At 42.5% G+C, this 18,630-nt stretch overlaps 1 protein-coding gene across 2 annotated transcripts in view; it reads left to right on the top strand.

Annotated features, from left to right (window-relative positions):
• PTPRG (protein tyrosine phosphatase receptor type G) overlaps window positions 1-17,871 on the top strand; it is a 494,056-nt gene extending 476,185 nt beyond the window's left edge. For both annotated transcript variants that reach the window (XM_040407763.1, XM_040407764.1), the window contains 4 exons: window positions 8,230-8,376; window positions 9,301-9,443; window positions 13,299-13,434; window positions 17,348-17,871. In XM_040407763.1, coding sequence (XP_040263697.1) covers window positions 8,230-8,376; window positions 9,301-9,443; window positions 13,299-13,434; window positions 17,348-17,494 — 573 coding nt within the window. In that variant the 3' untranslated portion in view covers window positions 17,495-17,871. The remainder of the gene's footprint in view (window positions 1-8,229; window positions 8,377-9,300; window positions 9,444-13,298; window positions 13,435-17,347) is intronic.
• The last annotated feature ends 759 nt before the right edge of the window (window positions 17,872-18,630 follow it).

The raw sequence follows: 18,630 nt of genomic DNA, 5'->3' as shown, positions 1-18,630 counted from the left end.
GTTGTCATCCAGCAGGAACGACTTGTGTTTGAAGTGGCCAAGCAGTGGCTGTATATATTGTAATGATTAACCTCCGTGTATACAGTTGCCGTCCCCGCTTTGCCAAGAGTCTGTTGATGGGCAGGTTGTAAGGACAGGCGGCATCCGCTTATTTATCTTTAATTGTTCCAAATGAGATTTCCTTTGTCCGCTCCGAATGCAAATCTACTAATACGACAGGTAGACACAATTTACAACGGTAAATTACAGCAACATGAAGTTAGAGCTGCAATAAATAGACTCCTAGAAATTTATGTGGCGGAGGCTGTCATCATTAGGACGAGCTGGGAATTTGGCTGTCAGCTGCAGAATGCACTTATAAAAAAAAATAATAATCTGCATTCACACGTCAAGCGTCCTGAGCGTCGTACAATGCTATTAAAACTAGCATCATTATCAGTGGTGCAGTTCATGGTCTTATCCACACTGTGCAGCTTGTGTCCTACCATTTATCAATGAAACTAAACCCAAGATATCATTAGAAGACATTAGGTGAAGACATAGCCATGAATACCGCTTTAGTATTTTTTTTTTTCCCTCCCCGTATAGGGTAGTATAGTATTAGATATGGCAATTGGTGGGTGTCCAAGCATTGTGACTGCCGCCGATGAATGCATTGGCACTAGCAAAGAGTTATGCCACTTCATACCCTGTGGACTCTGCTCCGCGCTCTCCAGAGGTCTGGAAAACGGTTAGCTGAGACAAAGGGGCATCGTATTTTTCTAGCCCTGCCATTCTGTTCTGCTCTAGAGCCCCTAAGGAGCCGGTGCAGAGGATGGGAGTGGTAGTGGCCCTGATAAAGTGTTGAGTCGCAGTTTGCTCCCGCAGGCCGTAGCTTCCTAGGGTTCGGTGCAGTGAATAAGTGATGTGAATGAACCAAGCAGAGATTACAGAGCAAAACATTTCTTTCTTTGCTGAGTGCAAAGATAAATAGCACCTCCAGCAGTAGTTTGTACAAAATGCAATTTCTCCATCCAGATAATGGAGTATGATGACTTGCAGTGCTGCAGAAGAGGACACTCAGTAGTTTGCTAACTGACAATGTCTCTCTCTTGAGTGTCACTGTGTAATGCAGGCTTGTAGCTAAACCTCTCCAGAACTGTGGTGGTGGTGGTGTCTTAACAAGTTTCCCCTCACCTTGCAGAGGAGTCTGTATAGTGTGTTTGCTTGATCACTCTGCTGACACAAATACGCCGTTGTTTTTGGTAAGACTATGGTAAGACTAAGTGAGACTATGGAACTCTCTCTGCCTGAGGAGGTGGTGATGGTGAATTCACTAAAAGGATTCAAGAAGGGCCTGGATGTATTTCTGCAGTGTAATAATATTACAGGTTATAGTTACTAGAGATGGGTCGTTGATCCAGGGAGTTATCCTGATTGCCTGATTGGAGTTGGGAATAATTTTTTTCCCATAAAGTAAGGAAAATTGGCTTCTACCTCACAGAATTTTTTTGCCTTCCTCTGGAACCTGCAGGATAACAGGCCGAACTGGATGGATGTCTTTTTTCAGCCTTATAAACTGTTACTATGTTTACAGATCTTCTTTAGCCTGGGATCCTGCAGGATCTCTGGGGCAGTGTTCCTCTTAGACGAGCTGCCTCTGGGGTCCTCATGGCCTGGAGAAGCAGGAGGTGGATCGCAGGGTCCCTCATTCCTATCTCTCTTCTTTTTAACTCCTCTAACTAGCTCTGCCCCTCTCGTGGCAGTGAGTTAGGCCAGCCCACTCCAACCAAGATGTTAAGTTCCATTCCTCTTACCAAACACTGCAAACTGTACCCCATCTGCTGGTGACCAAGGTGTATAGCATGAAATTATATTACATTAAATTGCATTACACTACAAACAGTTTACAATAGCAGTACCACCAGGTCTGGGATACTACAAGTCTCACCATTGTCACCGCTCACAGCCTCCAATGGGATTTTTTTTTTTACTGCCAACTGTATGGGAAGACCTTACATCTGTTGGAGAAAGCGGAGTAACGGGAGAAAAAGTGTCACTGCACTTTTCAAAAACTTTAATGCCACTTAAGCTTTGTTATAGGCAGGGGTCACAGATTCTACTGATGAGTCTTGAGAGTATACCTTAATTGTATGCCATTTATACCTTTCATGAGACACAAGGTACGCCTGCATGTTCAGGGTTTATTGTGCAGTTTTTTAACCCAAAACAAGTAGTGGATTCAAGCAAATAAGTCATAATTTCTCCTCAATACTTTTTCTCCTTTTATGTTTGGTAGAGGCTTCAAGTGTCCTTATGACAACACTATGGCCTGATGTTCACATGGTCATCACGTTGATCCTTGTCCTTCTCTTGTGCCCTGAGCTGCAGGATCATTCCATGTCTGGACAGATTATCACTGTGACTTTGCTAAATTATGTTGAAATTGAGAGAGGGAAGAGAATGCTAAAGCCCATGTTCTCTTTTTGTAATAATGTCACAGGATTTACCCCTGTAACTTGGATGCTAGTTGCACTTGTGCATTAGCTAAACCCAGGACATAGTGAGCCAAGATCCTAATGGATCCTGGCTCCTTCACCTAAGCCCCAGGCTTTCACTGGCAGCCAAGCTCCATGGATAATGGCAAGCAAGAGAGAGGAAATATTTCCAAATGAGCCTTGCATCACTTAGTAGTGATGTTTTTACCGTTCAAGGAACCACAAGGGTCAAAGGAAATGTTAACTGACCCCTTGAAATTCATATCCTATAATCAAACTCATATGTCTGATATTTCTTTGCACTTTGGCAAAAAAAATCTCTCTTAAGGCGTAGCAGAGTGAGAGCACAAGTTGAAACTGGTATCTTGGCAAAATTCACAAATCAAGTATATAGGGATAATACTGGATTAGCAAAACATGGTTGCTTTCTACCAAAAATAACTTTATGGCAACTGAGCTCAACCAATGGACAGTTGCGGTGCTGATTCGATCACGTCTTCTAAAACAGGATTCAAAATTGTGGGCATCCCATCCTCCCCATAACAATGAGGGGTGGCACTCATATCTTGGGCAGAAGAAAAGCAACTTTACAGATTGCAACGGTTCAGGATTTTTGACACCAGCCACGTCTTATAATGTAAAGATTGAGAATAATAGTCCTAACGACTGTAACGTTTGGAAGTGCCTTCCTCAGAATATCTCCGCACAGTAGGTTTAATCGGCAGAACATGACAATTTTTCAGATTCAGAGCTTTAATTTATCCATGTGGTCTCCTGTTGTGAGAGCCTGAAAACATGCACATTTCAAGGTGTATTATTTTATGACCAGAGCTGAGCGCTTCTCGTTTCTCCGCAGGAAGAAGGTAAAATCATTTTTCTTGGATAAAGAATTTAAGCACAATTTTAAAGCAATATAATCTCATTTATCACGGGCAGAAAAAACATAGAAACCAAAATGTTCCTGTAGAACAAAGAAGACGAATAATAGTGATAGAGGGAGAAAGGTGTACAGAGTCAGCGCGCCTTACATTTGGGTGATACATGTACTAATGTCTCGATTGGCGCCTCACTGTATAAGCATGGTGCTCTTTGAAAGGCAGAAAGGAGGGGGTTTACAGTGAGATGGTCAGATTGTCTCAATCTGGTAGTTATGATATTGCCATCAAAGGGGTTTGACCCCATTTGAATCTTTTGTGCCCTTCCCTCCTCTTTTTGTTAAATTGCCTTTGTCGCTTTTATTGACTTGTATTTTTTAAAGGGCCAAGTTGGCCTCTTAGAGTCAATATGCCCTCGGTCAACCGGTTCTGGGCATAGGATCCCAATGGCAGCTTTGATGGTGAGGTTATGAACATCTGCGTTAGATAGTAGTGATGTCGTAAGAAGAGCCAAGCTGGAAACTTTTGGTCACCTAGTTCTGCTGGTATCAACTCAATGTAGCCTACTGGGTCCTGTTAAAGAGCAAGTTAGGTTTAGGAGATGGATTTCTCAAATGGGTTTTCCAGGCTCCTGATTTTGATTACCTATCCTCAGGATAGGCTATTAATATTCGATCGGTGAGGGTCCGACACCTTGGACCTTCACCAATCAGATGTTCCCTTCAGCCTCTGGTGTTGGAAGTAGCACTTTGAATAGAAGAGGAAGCACAGCTCCATTCAGAGTGTAGTGACCGTGTTGGGTTACTGCAGCTCAGCTTTATTGAATAGAATGGGAACTGATTTGCAGTAACCCAGTATGACCACTATACTTTGATCGGGCTGTGCTTCATGTTCCTTTAACAGTGCTGGTTGCAGTTCCAGAGGCTGAAGGGAACAGCAGATTGGTGGGGTTGCAGGGTGTCAGACCCCACCAATTAAATATTAATGACCTATCCTGAGGATAGGTCATCAATATTAGGGGCCTGGAAAATCCCTTTGAGAAATCCATGTTCTAATGTCAACTTACTCTTGGCGGAATCCAGCAGGCTACATCTAGTTGACACCAACAGTACTAGGTGACCAAAACTTTCCAAGTGACAAACATTCATTTAAAGTGAAGCCCCACCTCTTGGCAAGTTTTCCCCATTCAGCTGAGCATAAATATTTATTCAGTAATACAAAAATATTAGTCATAATGTTTTTTATTTTATTAAAAAACAAAACTTAGTCTAAGACCATCAGCAAGGGCTCTTGTTTTTGCTTTTCAATTCTGAACCAGCACATTTCCTGCACATCCAGGTGCAGGGAGAACTCATTTTCTGATTTGTCTTTTGGCACCTGACTAGAATGAGCTGCGCCTTATTATGCGTAAACCCATGCCCCCAGCCCGAAACTACAGCAGTAACATGGGAAATGTGGATGACTGCCCAGTTGACCGCGCAGATGTTACCCCCATTTTCTTGAATAGGGTTGTCGGTAATAAACCAGCCCTTCCAGATGCATGGTAGGGCATGTTGACATAACTAGCTACCCACACCCTTATTAGTGACCAAAATTGAGAGCTGTTTCATTGGCAGAACCCATTTGGTGGTAGGCAGTTATTCGTTTCTTCAGAGTTGGTGGACTGAGCAGCACCTCGTTTTCTCGAATGCCCCTAGTTAGAAATTACAGTAGTGTCCTGGAAAATTTGTCTGACTGCCTATTTAGCTCCACTGATATTTACCCCACTTTCTTGAATGGGTTTGTCTTTTTAGACCATTCCCATCCAGACACGTGATGGGATATGCTGCGAGGATAGGATCCTTCCCACTTTTTACTAAATGGGTATTTCCATCTCAGACATTGATGGCACACTGCTAGTACCTACTAAACAGGGCCCCTGAAGTGAAGCAGAGCACACCATGACCAGCGTGCTCTCCATTCATTGCTACGGGAGTTCCGAAAATGGCAAAGTGAGCTCTGCTATTTTTGGAAGTCCCATAGCGGTGCATGGAGAGCACCCTGTGCAAGTGCGCCTGCCGCTCCATTCACCACTAATGGGACTACTGGAAATAGCCATGTCGGGCCTCAGCCATTTTCAGAACTTCCATAGCCGTGAAAGGAGGGTAGCTGTGCATGCGTGGCTGCTCTCTGTATACTTTGGGGACCCTGTTCTCGAGATAGGAGTGGATCCCAGAGGTGGGATCCACACCTATAAGACATTGATGGCATATCCTAGCTGTTGGGCTCAGAGTTTATTTAGACCTATATAATAAAGGCACCCTGTCCCTCCCGTTAGTGTCGTTGTTACACACAGTTTTTTAATCTTTTGATCCGTTCATTTTTTGAATTCCTTAAACAAGTACTTGAGTAAATTCCAGGTGTTCGGCTGGAGATGCATAAACTGCTAAATATCACGGAGGCACTTTCCATGTGTAGGTCTATTTAACCGAAATTAAACCCTGCATAAAATGCTCTTAGTGCCCCACAGTGAGCATTACAAGCGTCTTCTAGTCATGAACTGCAATTAAGTGCGTGTAATAGGTGTTCAATGGAGTCTTGCTTAAAGTACGAGCAGATGACCTTTTAATAGGAATATGGGGAGACGACATTAATGTGAAATCACTTGGACGATTGTTCTAGATTAACTCAACACAGCAATTCCTGCTCTTACCGCGGCCGGATAATCCCGTAAAGGAGGTAAAAATCACTGATGCCGATTAAATGCTCTCAGGGTGTGAAATACAAAAAAGCCCCATCCTGAGCACCTGGGACCAGAATTCTACTGTAGGTTTATGTAGAATCCTTGAAGACCAAATAAACCCCATTTTCGCAAGAGGTTTGTTTGTGACACAGAATACTTTAGTCTCTGTAGCCACTTGTAAGAGAAGCAGCTGCAGTAATAGCTGTAGAAAGAGGTAAAATACACAAAATAGCAATAAGTAGGGGAAATATAGTAAAGATGTCCTTCATGAGGAGCATGCAGTCATAGAGCTTAAATGGTCACTTACACCTAAAGAGGATCTGCACACAATAATGCAGCATAAAAGCTATATCTTTTGAGATGGATCCTTTGAAAGTTAACGCGTTTCGAATGTGTTCTCTCTTTCCATGCTTTTAATGGATCCATCATAAAGATGGGGGCACTGAAGCTGGAATAAACCTTGTGCTTTCCATGTCCCCCAGACTTGTTCTGTGCACAGTCGGGGTTGCTAGAGAGATCTGAGCTATTGCGTTTCAGATCATCTGGTCATACATGTAGTGTTGAGGGGAACACATCCATATCACTTTATTGCCTGCACAGGTCCATGTTTGTACTTGAAGCTGGATATACACCTAGACCAGGGTTTCTCAACTCCGGTCCTCGGGACCCACCTACCAGTCATGTTTTTAGGATTTCCTTAGTATTGAGCAGGTGATATAATTAGTGTCCATGCATCAGGACTTGCCACAGGTATTCATTCTGTGGGATATTCTCAAATTCTGACCGGTAGGTGGGTCCCGAGGACCGGAGTTGAGAAACCCTGACCTACGGTAGACAGATAGAGTACTGCAGGCTTAAACGGGTTGTCTCATCTCAGACATTGGGGGCATATCGCTATGTGCCACATCTACTATGTGCCATTTTTAAGAGGGGCTTTTGGACCTTTATATTCCAGGTAGGGCTGCCAGCTCTGCATCCCTTTCTATCCAAGTACAGTAATACTACAATATTATTCTGAAAGAGTAACACATTCCCAAACCGTTAAATGACAACTTTAGCGTTGCTACATCTAAGGGTCAGTTCACACGGCTGATTTCTGAAATACACGTGTAAAAAATCAGCGCTGAATCCAAGCAGATGTTTCAGCTTCAAATTTAGACGTGTTTTTTGATGTGTATTTTTCTGCTTCCTATTAATTACAAAGGGGAAAACTGGTGTGGATTCTGCACCAAGATGGGGCATGCTGCTTTTTTTTTTTTTTTTTTTTTTTTACACACTGCTTTTTTTTACACGTGTAAAAAAGAAGCACCCGCTGACTCCCCTTGAAATGAATAAAAGGTAGTTTATGTGCTGATCTGGTTTATACATAATTTTGAAGGCTTTCTTGAGTGACTGCTGATCTTCTAGTAGCTAATGACCCCAGAACTTTCCTCAGGCAACACCCATCCCTAATTGCAGGGGGCATGATTTGGTACTTTCCATCCTCAATCAGAAAAGCATAGGGGCGCAGTCAGAATAAAGGCCACCATTAAGCCCAATTCACCTAATAAAATATAATAGACAATTATTCGGGCTCTCATCCCTAGCATTTTAGTCCAGGAACCTCTGAGGAACCCCAAACAAATACCATGCTCTTAATTCTTCTTTGTGAAACCACTAACCATCTACAACATTTCCACATTTTCTTCTTTCTCCTGGTAAATGAAGATTTGTATTTTTGCTGCTTCCATCCTCTCAGTGCGATGGGTTAACTCTGTCTTGTGTTTCTTAAATGTATTTAATGAACACCAAATTGCTTGGAAATAGAACATCTGTCAGATGTACTTTTTAATGTCATCGGTCAAGGATTGTGATCTTGTTTTCCATGCCTAATGAATAATTCAGCTTGTTTCTGAAGCTAATTTGAAGGAGGGGAGTTTGCCGTTGCAAGAAATTAAGTTCTTTCTTTTTCTACGAGAAAAGGGCAGAACTTCTAATTACCAAGAACAGAATGTTTTAGGTGCAAAGTGTCCGATACATCGCTCCCCGGCACACTCCAGACATTACACAGTTGGTGGGAATGTAAACATTGCTTCAGATCTCTATGATAGTGTAGCTTTAGCAACATTTTTGATTTATATATTCAATTTAATGTTTTTTTTTTTTTTTCCCTCAGACCGAGGACGAGTTTGTCTATTGGCCGAGTCGTGAAGAATCTATGAACTGTGAGGCCTTTACTGTGACCCTGATCAGCAAAGACCGGCTGTGTCTCTCTAATGAGGAGCAAATAATCATCCACGATTTTATCCTTGAAGCCACACAGGTAAATGAAAAAAAAAGGTTGCATTGTTTTATTCTCGGCACTAAAGAAATATAGAAATCTTTGTTTATGAACGGTCATCTACCTCTGGATCAGCTTTAACAGGATGAACTGGATGGATGTCTTTTTTTCAACCTTATGATAGAACCACCCTTGAAACCTATTGCCAGCCTCAGTCTCGATCTAAAGCCTAATATACATTGGTACAGGTATGGATCCAAGTTGAAAAAATCCATACTAGGATGCCCAGTCTGCCATGGATCTACCCTGGCCCTCTGTATGCCTCCAATTTTAGGGAAACCATGAGAAGAAAGTCAGTGTGATGCTCCATTACAGTCAATACAGATGTGTCCATTACTTTTCCTCTTGGCTCAACATATCCCAAAATGATGGAGGTAGATGACCAGTTTTGAAGTTAAAAAAAAGTCTGCGTTACTCGCAACGATCAGGGTTTTTTGTTTTTGGACCACTAATCTTAGGCTATGTCGAGCCAACAGAAAATATACTGTAAGTAAGGACACGCCTGTTTTACAGTTAAGCCTCATTTACACGTCCATGTTCCACGTACGTGTTCTCCACAGACAGCACACGTACCCATTCATTTTAATGTGTGTGTTTAGCACGGAAGCATACTCTATTTTGTCCGTGTTCACGCATCCATCTCGCCCATTATAGTCTATTATTAGGAATAGATGCTTTGAAAATTATTTTTCAGCTGTGCAGTATCCATGAAACATGGATGACATACAGACAGCAAAAAATTGACCCAACACGGACATCTTCATGAAGGCATCACTATCCACCTTTTCACATGGAGCAAGCATGGAGACGGACGTGTGAATGAGGCTTTATTCTCGACTTCTGGCAAGCTGGTTCATAGAAGTAGGAAAGACAAGGCTCAATACTTTGTATCTTTCCTTTTTGCAGGATGATTACGTTTTGGAGGTTCGTCACTTTCAGTGTCCAAAATGGCCGAACCCAGATGCTCCAATAAGCAGTGCTTTTGAACTAATCAATGTGATAAAAGAAGAAGCTCTAACACGAGATGGACCTACTATTGTGCATGATGAGTAAGTATCTACAGTGCAGTTGCTGCTTACATTCTTTCGGTGTATTGCTAACCGTTTGGTGGTACAAATAAAGAAAAATTCCATAAAAAGGGGTTTTAGATTTTTAAATATTGGTAAAACATTTTTGTGTGAGTCTTAACCCAGGTTGGAGAACAAACGGGCATTTGAGTATTGTGGAGCACCATGGCACCTTCAGGTTTTTACCAGACACACAGGTCACTCCTAACTATGAGTTTATGAATGCAGCTTGGCCCAATTCGTTACCATAGTCTCTTAATTGTCATGACCAGCAGTTGGCAGGACAAACCAGTCATTGTAAAAGTGGACTTTAAGGGCAAAGGTTCCTAGTCTTCTTGGCTCTGTCTGTTGGGGGGGGGGGCGGCGTAGTCCAGTAGAGCTTTGTTCATACTGCATCTGCAGTGTACATTCAGTGTGGGCACCAGGAAATCTCCCAATGCATACACTCGGCACAGTATATCCTTAGGGCCTTGATGACTGAATGGGTGCCAGAAGAATATCCTTTTGGCATCTATTTAGCTGCAATGCTTTGATATACTTTATTTGGTGTGTGGAATAGATTAGTAAGGTAGGTATACTACTACATACAGAGGCATTCAATAAAGAGTGTAGATTTTTACAATGTGACCCTACGGGCAAAGTATACCACCGTATGCCCATACAGGGGCATAGATCAAAGCCTTCCATTGGAGGTATATGTCGGAAAATACTCTCAACATATACCTCCGATGGAAGGCTCAAACACAGTGAGAAGAGGACCTAAGACTTCCATATACAACTCACAGGGAGAATATATCTGTTGCAGACAGAAAGTAAAGGGGGTAATTAGGAACAATATCCTAATTCTGACAAACCTATTATACTTTATTTTATTTTAATTAAAGTTGTGCCTTTGTGTTAATAAAGAACTTACAATGTCTTAAAGAAAAGTTAATTTAATTTTTGCCAAGCATTCCTTTTAAAAAAAAAAAAATACAATTTAAAAAAAAATATTTTATCATCATCTGCAATAATTGTGTAACTTATCATAAAATGGGCTTCCTGGCATATTTATCATCAATCTTAACTGTCTTCCATCCATGATGCACATTAACTACAGTCCTTTTTCCTAATTATCACTAAAGGAAATGTAGCTGAAAATTAGTTTTTTTTCCCCCCTCCCTTCTTTTCGGAGTAAAAATTGCTATAAATTTACAATTTAAAAACCCGGGAATAATTACATCCACAAATTACTTTCAGAAATATGAATCCTGAAATGCCAAGAAGCAGCTGTATTAATTTGATGATTTGTGCCTTAATTTGTTTGTAGTTTGAGGTTATCAGATTCTTCTTGAAAAAATTTGCAAGTCATTAGCCTTCCACCATATGTTGCCAGATTGCAGGCATCCCGTACTTAAAAATTATTTGGGCCATTTCCATGCAAATGTCATGTTCTTAACTTGGACAAATGCGAATCTAATGTAGTTTTCTAAAGGATGAGCCTGAACCATTTGTTTTCCGAAGAGAAGAAAGCCTCAAGTGTATTAAATAAAGTAATTAACTAAACTTTTTCCAGCTTAAAGTTCCCCAAAAATTCTACTCAACTTTTTTTAATTGTATTATTTTATTAGAAATGAAGCCAACTACAATAATGGGCTTGATTTACTGCTGTAAATGAACATATAAACAGTGATGTATAATCCTAGAATAATAGTGAGGGCAGGGTGCTGGTGGCAATGGTGCCATTTTCTGTGTTTGTCCATGCTATACATTTAAGATGACTTTTGTAAAGTTTTTTTTAGAGAAGATTTTTGAAGTCAGTAGAGGATGGTGGATCCTTCTAAATGGTGAAGGCCCCAGAGAGATTGCTTCTTTTGCCTATGTTGTAGTCCAGTCTGGCCAGCAAACATGCCATCACAAGGTGGACCTCCCTCGATATAATTGAACCAAATTTAGATCACTTTGTGGTGGTCCAAACATGGACCACCACAAAGTGATCTAAATTTGGTTCAATTATATTGAGGGAGGTCCACCTTGTGATGGCATGTTTGCTGGCCAGTCTTGTGGTTACAACTGTGAACAAGTTCTCGTGGCCCTTTTGAAAAGAAACTTGATTGTTGAGATTGTTACTTTAGCTTTGACATCACTTTAAAGGCATTATTTTTTTTTAAATTGCTGTTAAGAGGTAGTAATTTTTTCTTCCATCCTGGCAATAAGACATTCCTTGTAGTCTCACTACAATGTCTGTGAGGCTCTTCGGAGAACCAGTTGTTAACAGCCTGGACAAAGCCATGTAAAAGGCATCCTTGACCTCATTAACCCCATGTTACTTTTGATTATGAGTTTTCACCATATGAAACGCGACAGACACAAATGAAAAGCTGGATACAGATAGCATAACCAATCAGGGTCAATAATTAGACATGGACATTCGCAACTGGACTAATTGGATAATCAGACTGTTGTGACAGAATAAGATGTTAAGGAAACATCTTTAAGACTCAACTCTCTTAATTATAATTAGTGCTGAATGTTGGCTACTGAGGAGAAATTTAGAAAATGTTGGAATAACTTCAGTTTAAGTGGTAAATTTAAATCAGGACATATTAAAGCGGTGGTCTCATAAAGGCAATTACTATCGATATGGGAACATATTAGGGAACATGGGTTTTGTAGAGGAGGGTCTTTTACATAAGACCTGGAACATGCATGGCATGGATGAACATTTATTTGAACAGTCACCGTTAAGTGCTACATTGCACTTCTGTGGCTGAAATGTAAAGCTAGAGGCAGTTTCCTCTGGTGAAAATACCCCTAAAAAAAAGATTATTTCCATCTAGACATTTTTGGTAATATTGCTCCTATCTCAAGAATGGGGCCTCAATGTGAACGGAGAGCCAGCCACGTATACTCCATTTACTGGTGAGGGACTTCTGAAAATAACTGATCACTAGTTTGGCTATTTTCCGAAGTCCCACATTAGTGAACGGAGAGGATGCTGCTCATGTGCAAGCATGCTCTTCATTCACGTTGAGCCCAGTCCTTGAAATAGGAGCAGAAACCCTTACCTATCGAACATTTGACATATGCTATCTAGTTGCAGATGGGACAGCCTCTTTAAAGATGCCTTACATAGACATTCTAGGTATAATGGCACAAACAACATGGCCTCTGAAACGGGGAGCTCCCATAAGAGGCCCTTAAGTGGGTGCAATCTTTTACAAATATCTTAATTGTTTCTCAACTTCGGTGCTCAAGTAGCACCAACCAGTCAAGTGATGAAGATCTTTCTCAGTATTGCACCTGTCACTGCATCAGGAATGGCCTCAGATGTCCTCTCTATGGGATATCCTTAAATGTTGAGCTGTTTGGAGTACTTCAAAGTTTCACCCTTTTTGTGCTGCACCATGGTGCTCTGTACAGCACCCTGTTATGGGTTTATCTCCACAATTTGGCATCTGATGGAACATGGCCGAACTTTTTTTTTTGTTGGATTCTGGGCTATGTATTCAATCTACGACATATGGGGGACTAGATCCTATAGACGTCTGCGGGCACCATAATATAAATCTGTTCAACTAGGGGGATTGTTACAGTAAAAAATATTCAGGTGATGGTAAATATATATATATATATAAACACATGCTAAAGATGGCCATACATTTTGTGTGCAACACGCCTGTGATCCACAACGTTGTTTTTTACTATACCCAATGTGTATTCTAGGAGATCTGAGGGCAGTAACTTGTGTGCATCTAGTCACACATTGTACATAAAACCGATAATTTGGCTTCTGTTTTCAGGCACAGATCTCTGGGAGTCTCACAGGTGCTAAGAATATTTTCTCTGCTTCTTCAGGTTTGGCGCCGTTTCTGCCGGGACTCTCTGCGCACTCTCCACTTTGTCCCAACAGTTAGAGAATGAAAATGCAGTCGATGTTTACCAGGTGGCCAAGATGATAAACTTAATGAGACCCGGAGTATTCACAGATATTGTAAGTGCCTTTTGGGTTTTGGAATATATTAGTGAAAATAAAAAATGTTCATTTTCGTTATTAAAATTATAATAAAACGTCAAGGGATGGGCTACAAGATATCCCCTGTACAGATATTACATATTTTATGAATATACTTGAAGGGATTATGCAAGAATTTTTATATTGATGGCTTATCCTTAGGATAGGTAATCAAATTAAGATTTTTGGGGGACCAAGTCCAGGCAACCTCCACCAATCAGGTGTTTGAAGAAGCTGCAGTGCTCAGTGAGAGTTTAGGCCTCTTCCTAGGTCAGACTCTGCACCACTCACATGGCCTAGGAGCAGCTCAGCGCCATTCAAGTGAATGGACCTGAGCTGCAATACCAAGCACGGCCACTATACGGCGCTGTGATGAGACCGCAGTGCCACAACCTCTTCATGCAGCTGACTGGTGGATCTCAGCGGAGCCGATATTGATGACCTATCCTAAGGATAAGCCATCAATATGAAATTTCCAGATAACCCCTTTGATAGGACTCTCGTGCTTTCTTTCTTTATCATAAAGGTGTAATCTTAAAGGGGATGTGTCACTTCAGCAAATGGTATTTATCATGTAGACAAAGTGAATACAAGGCACTTACTAATGTATTGTGATTATCCATATTGCTTCCTTTGCCTGCTGATTCATTTTTCCATCATATTATACACTGCTCGTTTCCAGGAGTTACGACCAACCAGCAGCGGTGGTCGTGCAGTCACAGCCACCAGAGAAGCTGGTGCTTTTTCCTATAGTGTGCAAGCGCGGTCACTGCTGATGGATTGCAGGGTGGTCATAACCTCTGGAAATGAGCAACATATAATGCGATGGAAAAATGAATCCAGCCAGCAAAGGAGGCAATATGGACAATCACAATACATTAGTACGTGCCTATCGTGTATTAATATTGTCTACATGATCAATGCTATTTACTGAAGTGAGACAACCATTTTAAGCTCCTGGGCCCCACCTACCATTTCTAATACTGGTGTCTTCTTATGTGGTAGAAGGCACCAGGGCCTGGTTTCACCTGCTAACTCTGCACCACCTATAATTATACCCATGGCCCCATGCCACCATTCATCCAAGCACATAACAGCAGTTGGTACCGCTATGGTAGCAATCTATATGCAATTCTGATTTATAATAGGAGTTGCATACCCACTCCCATTCCATTCACACAGGGGACTAAGGCCCCCCCCCCCATGCTCCTAATCAGTAGGTGTCCAAATGGTGATTAAGTGATAAATATATGACCTCTGGGACCCCCAAAACCATACGGGAAACCTCTTCCCAACATCCGATATTCATGTACAGTTGATGTAAGACCAGCTCTGGAGCTGAGTGGGCACATTAGCTGGCGGGTACCTATTTTTTACAGCAGACATCTGCCAGCAGTGTCCGCGATCGGTGGTAACTCTGGCGCAATCGTTCCCCCCCCCCCCCAATACCACCCCATTACTAATTACTTTCTCTCTTCCCAATGCATCATATGGAATATTCAATGGTGCCATTAGAAAATACAACTTATCCCTAAAAATATCAAGCCCTCATCCAGCTATGTGAACAGAAACATAAAAAAGTTATAGCTTTTGGAAGGCAAAGGGTAAAAAACAAAAAAGAAAAAAAGCCTGCATTGGAAAGGGCTTAACCCCTTCACGCCCAGCGCCGTACATGTACGGCGCTGGGCGGGTGTTTAAAGATGCGCCATAGCCACGGGTGGCCGCCTGCTTATTTTAGCAGACACACGCGGCTCATGTTCGCAACAGACAGTAATGCAGATTTGAATGCGGACATTTAACCCCTCAGATGCACTTAAAGGGAGTCTTTCACGCAGATTCACCCTATTAACCTAATAGTGTTATGTCCACGGCATCCCCCCTATTTAAACTGTGCTTACCGTTTGTTCCTTGCTATCATCGTTCTACAGAAAAACACTTTTAATCCACATGCAAATGAGGCTGTGAAGGTGCCCAGGGGCGGCGTTACAACTGCCGGTGCTAAGGCCCCTGGGTCATTTTCATACAAAGCCACTCCCCCTCCACCCCGTCTGCCCGCCCTTAGTCTCTGCTCTAACCTCCCTCCTCCCGTCCGTAATCCCGCGCATGCGCCGATAAACGTGATATCGGCGCGTGCGCATTGAATGAGCACAGTCGGGCCGGGGCATCACAGTTTACCGTGCACACGGTCAATTCACACCTGCGGTTTGCTGCGTTTCTGGGTTATTCGGGTCTCTGAGGACCCGATAACCCGGAACAGGATGGTGATCGGTGGTGTGATATTACACCACCAATCACCATCCTGCGATGACATCACCTCTCAGGATCGCCTCTGATTGGTAGCTGGGCGGGCAGCGGGACGTTCAAATTTTAGCAACGCTCCTCTCCTCCTCCTTTTGTGTCTGGGGAGCAGAGGAGAGAGGAGCGCTGCCGCTGCACGTGTGGATCTCAGCCAGCATCACCCCATCTGTGCCCCAGCACCCGATCTGTGCCCCAGCACCCCTCATCTGATCAGCCAGGTAATTAGGGAAAGGTTGGGCTAGGCAGGGATATAAAAGGGAAAGTTAGTGGAAAAAAAAACTTTGATTGCATCACCCTAAATAGGGTGTCTGGGGTCCACAGCACAGTTATGTGACCCTAGACCCCCCCAGGGGTGCTGCCGCTTGCCCCCCTCCCCCCCCCCAACTTTTTTGGGGCGCAGGCATTTTTTTATTTTTATTTTTGTGCGTACGCTGACTGTGGCCGGCACTCTTAGGACCCGGCATCGCACACCCCACCGCTGATCAACTTCGGATGGTTGATCAGCAGTTTTGAATCTTTTTATTATTATTTTTTTCACATTTTTTCCCCTTTTAGTCTTTTTTTTTTCTGTTAGTTTTAGGGATATGTAAGCGAACACCCGTGCCCCCACACACACGCACACTGAATAAAGATTTACACACACACACGCAGACACACACTCGCCTATGGCCCACCGGATGTTCTCGGCCGAGGAGGCATACGCCCAGCTTGCCTCTGAGTCCGAGAGTCCTAGTGAGGATGACCCCACTTTCCTGTTGTCATCCGTGTCCTCCTCATCATCTAGCGATGATGATGAGCCCCTAAGGTGGCAGAGACGCCGCCAGGCGGAGCAAGGGGACGGCCATGCTAGGGACCCTGTGGCCCACCCTAGTACGAGCAGCTCTGGGGCTCGTACTGGTTTCCCGGCCCACCAGTTAAATCCACCGGAGCCCCCTGCCGGTGAACTTGTCTTGTGTACCCCAGAGCGATTTGAGCCCGTGATTCCTGATTTTGTAGGCTAACCAGGAATCCAGATTTCCACAGTGGGCTTCACTGAATATGACTTTTTTAGTCTTTTTTACAGTGACCAACTGGTAAATCTAATGGTGGAGCAAACAAACCTGTACGCCCAACAGTTTGTTGCTCAACACCCGGGCTCCTTTTTGGCTAGGCCCGGTGGCTGGACCCCGGTCAGTGCAGCCGAGATGAGGATGTTTTGGGGCCTCGTGCTGCACATGGGCCTAGTCAAGAAACCTAGTGTCAGGCATTACTGGAGTGGGGACGTCCTCTACCAGACCCCACTTTACAGTACGGCCATGACCCATACCCAGTTTGAGGCCATCCGGAAATGCCTGCATTATTCAGATAATGCAGCATGTCCCCCCAAGGTGATCCTGCCTATGACCGCCTGTACAAAATCGCGTGACAAATTTTGTTGTGTAGACGTAGCCTTAAAGTTATCACCACTTAAAGTGACACTGGTCAGATTTGCAAAAAATGGCCTGGTCCTTAAGGTGAAATAAGGCTGAGTCCTTAAGGAGTTATGCTGCATTTTGAATATCTGACCCCTTGAATGTTTTGGTTTACCCAATTTCATTTTGCATTTTGTACACAGGAGCAGTACCAGTTCCTCTACAAAGCAATGCTCAGCCTCGTCAGTACAAAGGAAAACGGCAGCGGCTTCATGGCATTGGACAAAAATGGAGCCATTTTGATCAGCGACGAATCAGACCCTTCACAGAGCATGGAGTCTCTTGTTTAAAGAGACCCAAGAGAAAGGCACTACATTTGTTAAAAGGAAAAAAAAACTTCTGACCTTCTCAAGACAAAGTGGACTTATCGAGGCCTTTTATTTGCCAGACTATAGGTTATACAATAACCCAATTACTTTTTTACACTGATAAAAGTTTTGATATTTATTTTTTGCCATTTTATGTCTTAATGGTATCCTACTGAGCATTTGCACCTCTGTTCATTTCACACAGTGAAAACTCAATTTTATCTAGTTTGCACTATACGATCAGTGTTACTGCCTATACCGCTCTAGAACATGGCAAAGCCCAGCAAGACGACATTCCCGACTTAAGACCTTTTTTTTTTTTCTTTTTTTGCTATACATAACTCGTAAAAAAAAAAAAAGTTTTTAAAGTCGTTCTTAACCCCACTGTGTCTCTTCACAAGTTTCATCCCTTTTGTAACTGCCATTTTGAAAATGGGGTGACCACTTACCTTCTTTGCACACACCTTATTTAAGTTGATTCACCGCCTTCGCGTATCACTGTTTCTGGTAGACCGCCGTACCAAAACACCATGCATTCCATTTATACATCACCGTGTCACTCGTGAGATTTCCTTTCACTCTGGTCTTATCCATACACAACATTTTGTTATAATCTGCTATTTGGGTAGATTTTTTTTAATTTTACTATGTAATTTGTATTTACTACTTTTGTGAACCCAAATGAGCAATTCCATTGATCTTTTCATTTATAGAGACGACTCTGTTTAATTCATTATACAATACGATAAACTTATTTTTATCAAATTTTGACTTTGGTTTTACTAAATGTTTATGGCAGGGCAAAATCCGGTGGCTTTGAGGAATGTATTGAGTATACATGGGGCAGATGGCTCCAAATCTCTGAACTGGCATGTCTAGATGAAATGTATTGTCGGCAGTAGACCAACCAGTAGGTCATAGGACGTGGCCTTAGTGCTCCTACTTTATGATACTGCTGTAGGATCAAGATGGTTTCATGTATAAATATAATTGAATTGACTGTTCAGTGGTGGATTTACAATCAAACATATGCAAATAATGACGTCTCCAACCAGACTGGACCCTTAAAGTGGCCATACACATTCAGTAGATGTTGATCAAATGATCCTCTGGCTCCC

The sequence above is a fragment of the Bufo bufo genome, chromosome 9, assembly GCF_905171765.1.
Source record: "Bufo bufo chromosome 9, aBufBuf1.1, whole genome shotgun sequence".
NCBI lineage: Eukaryota > Metazoa > Chordata > Amphibia > Anura > Bufonidae > Bufo > Bufo bufo.
Note: the sequence above shows the minus strand (reverse complement) of the source record. Positions and strands in the feature narration are given on the sequence as shown.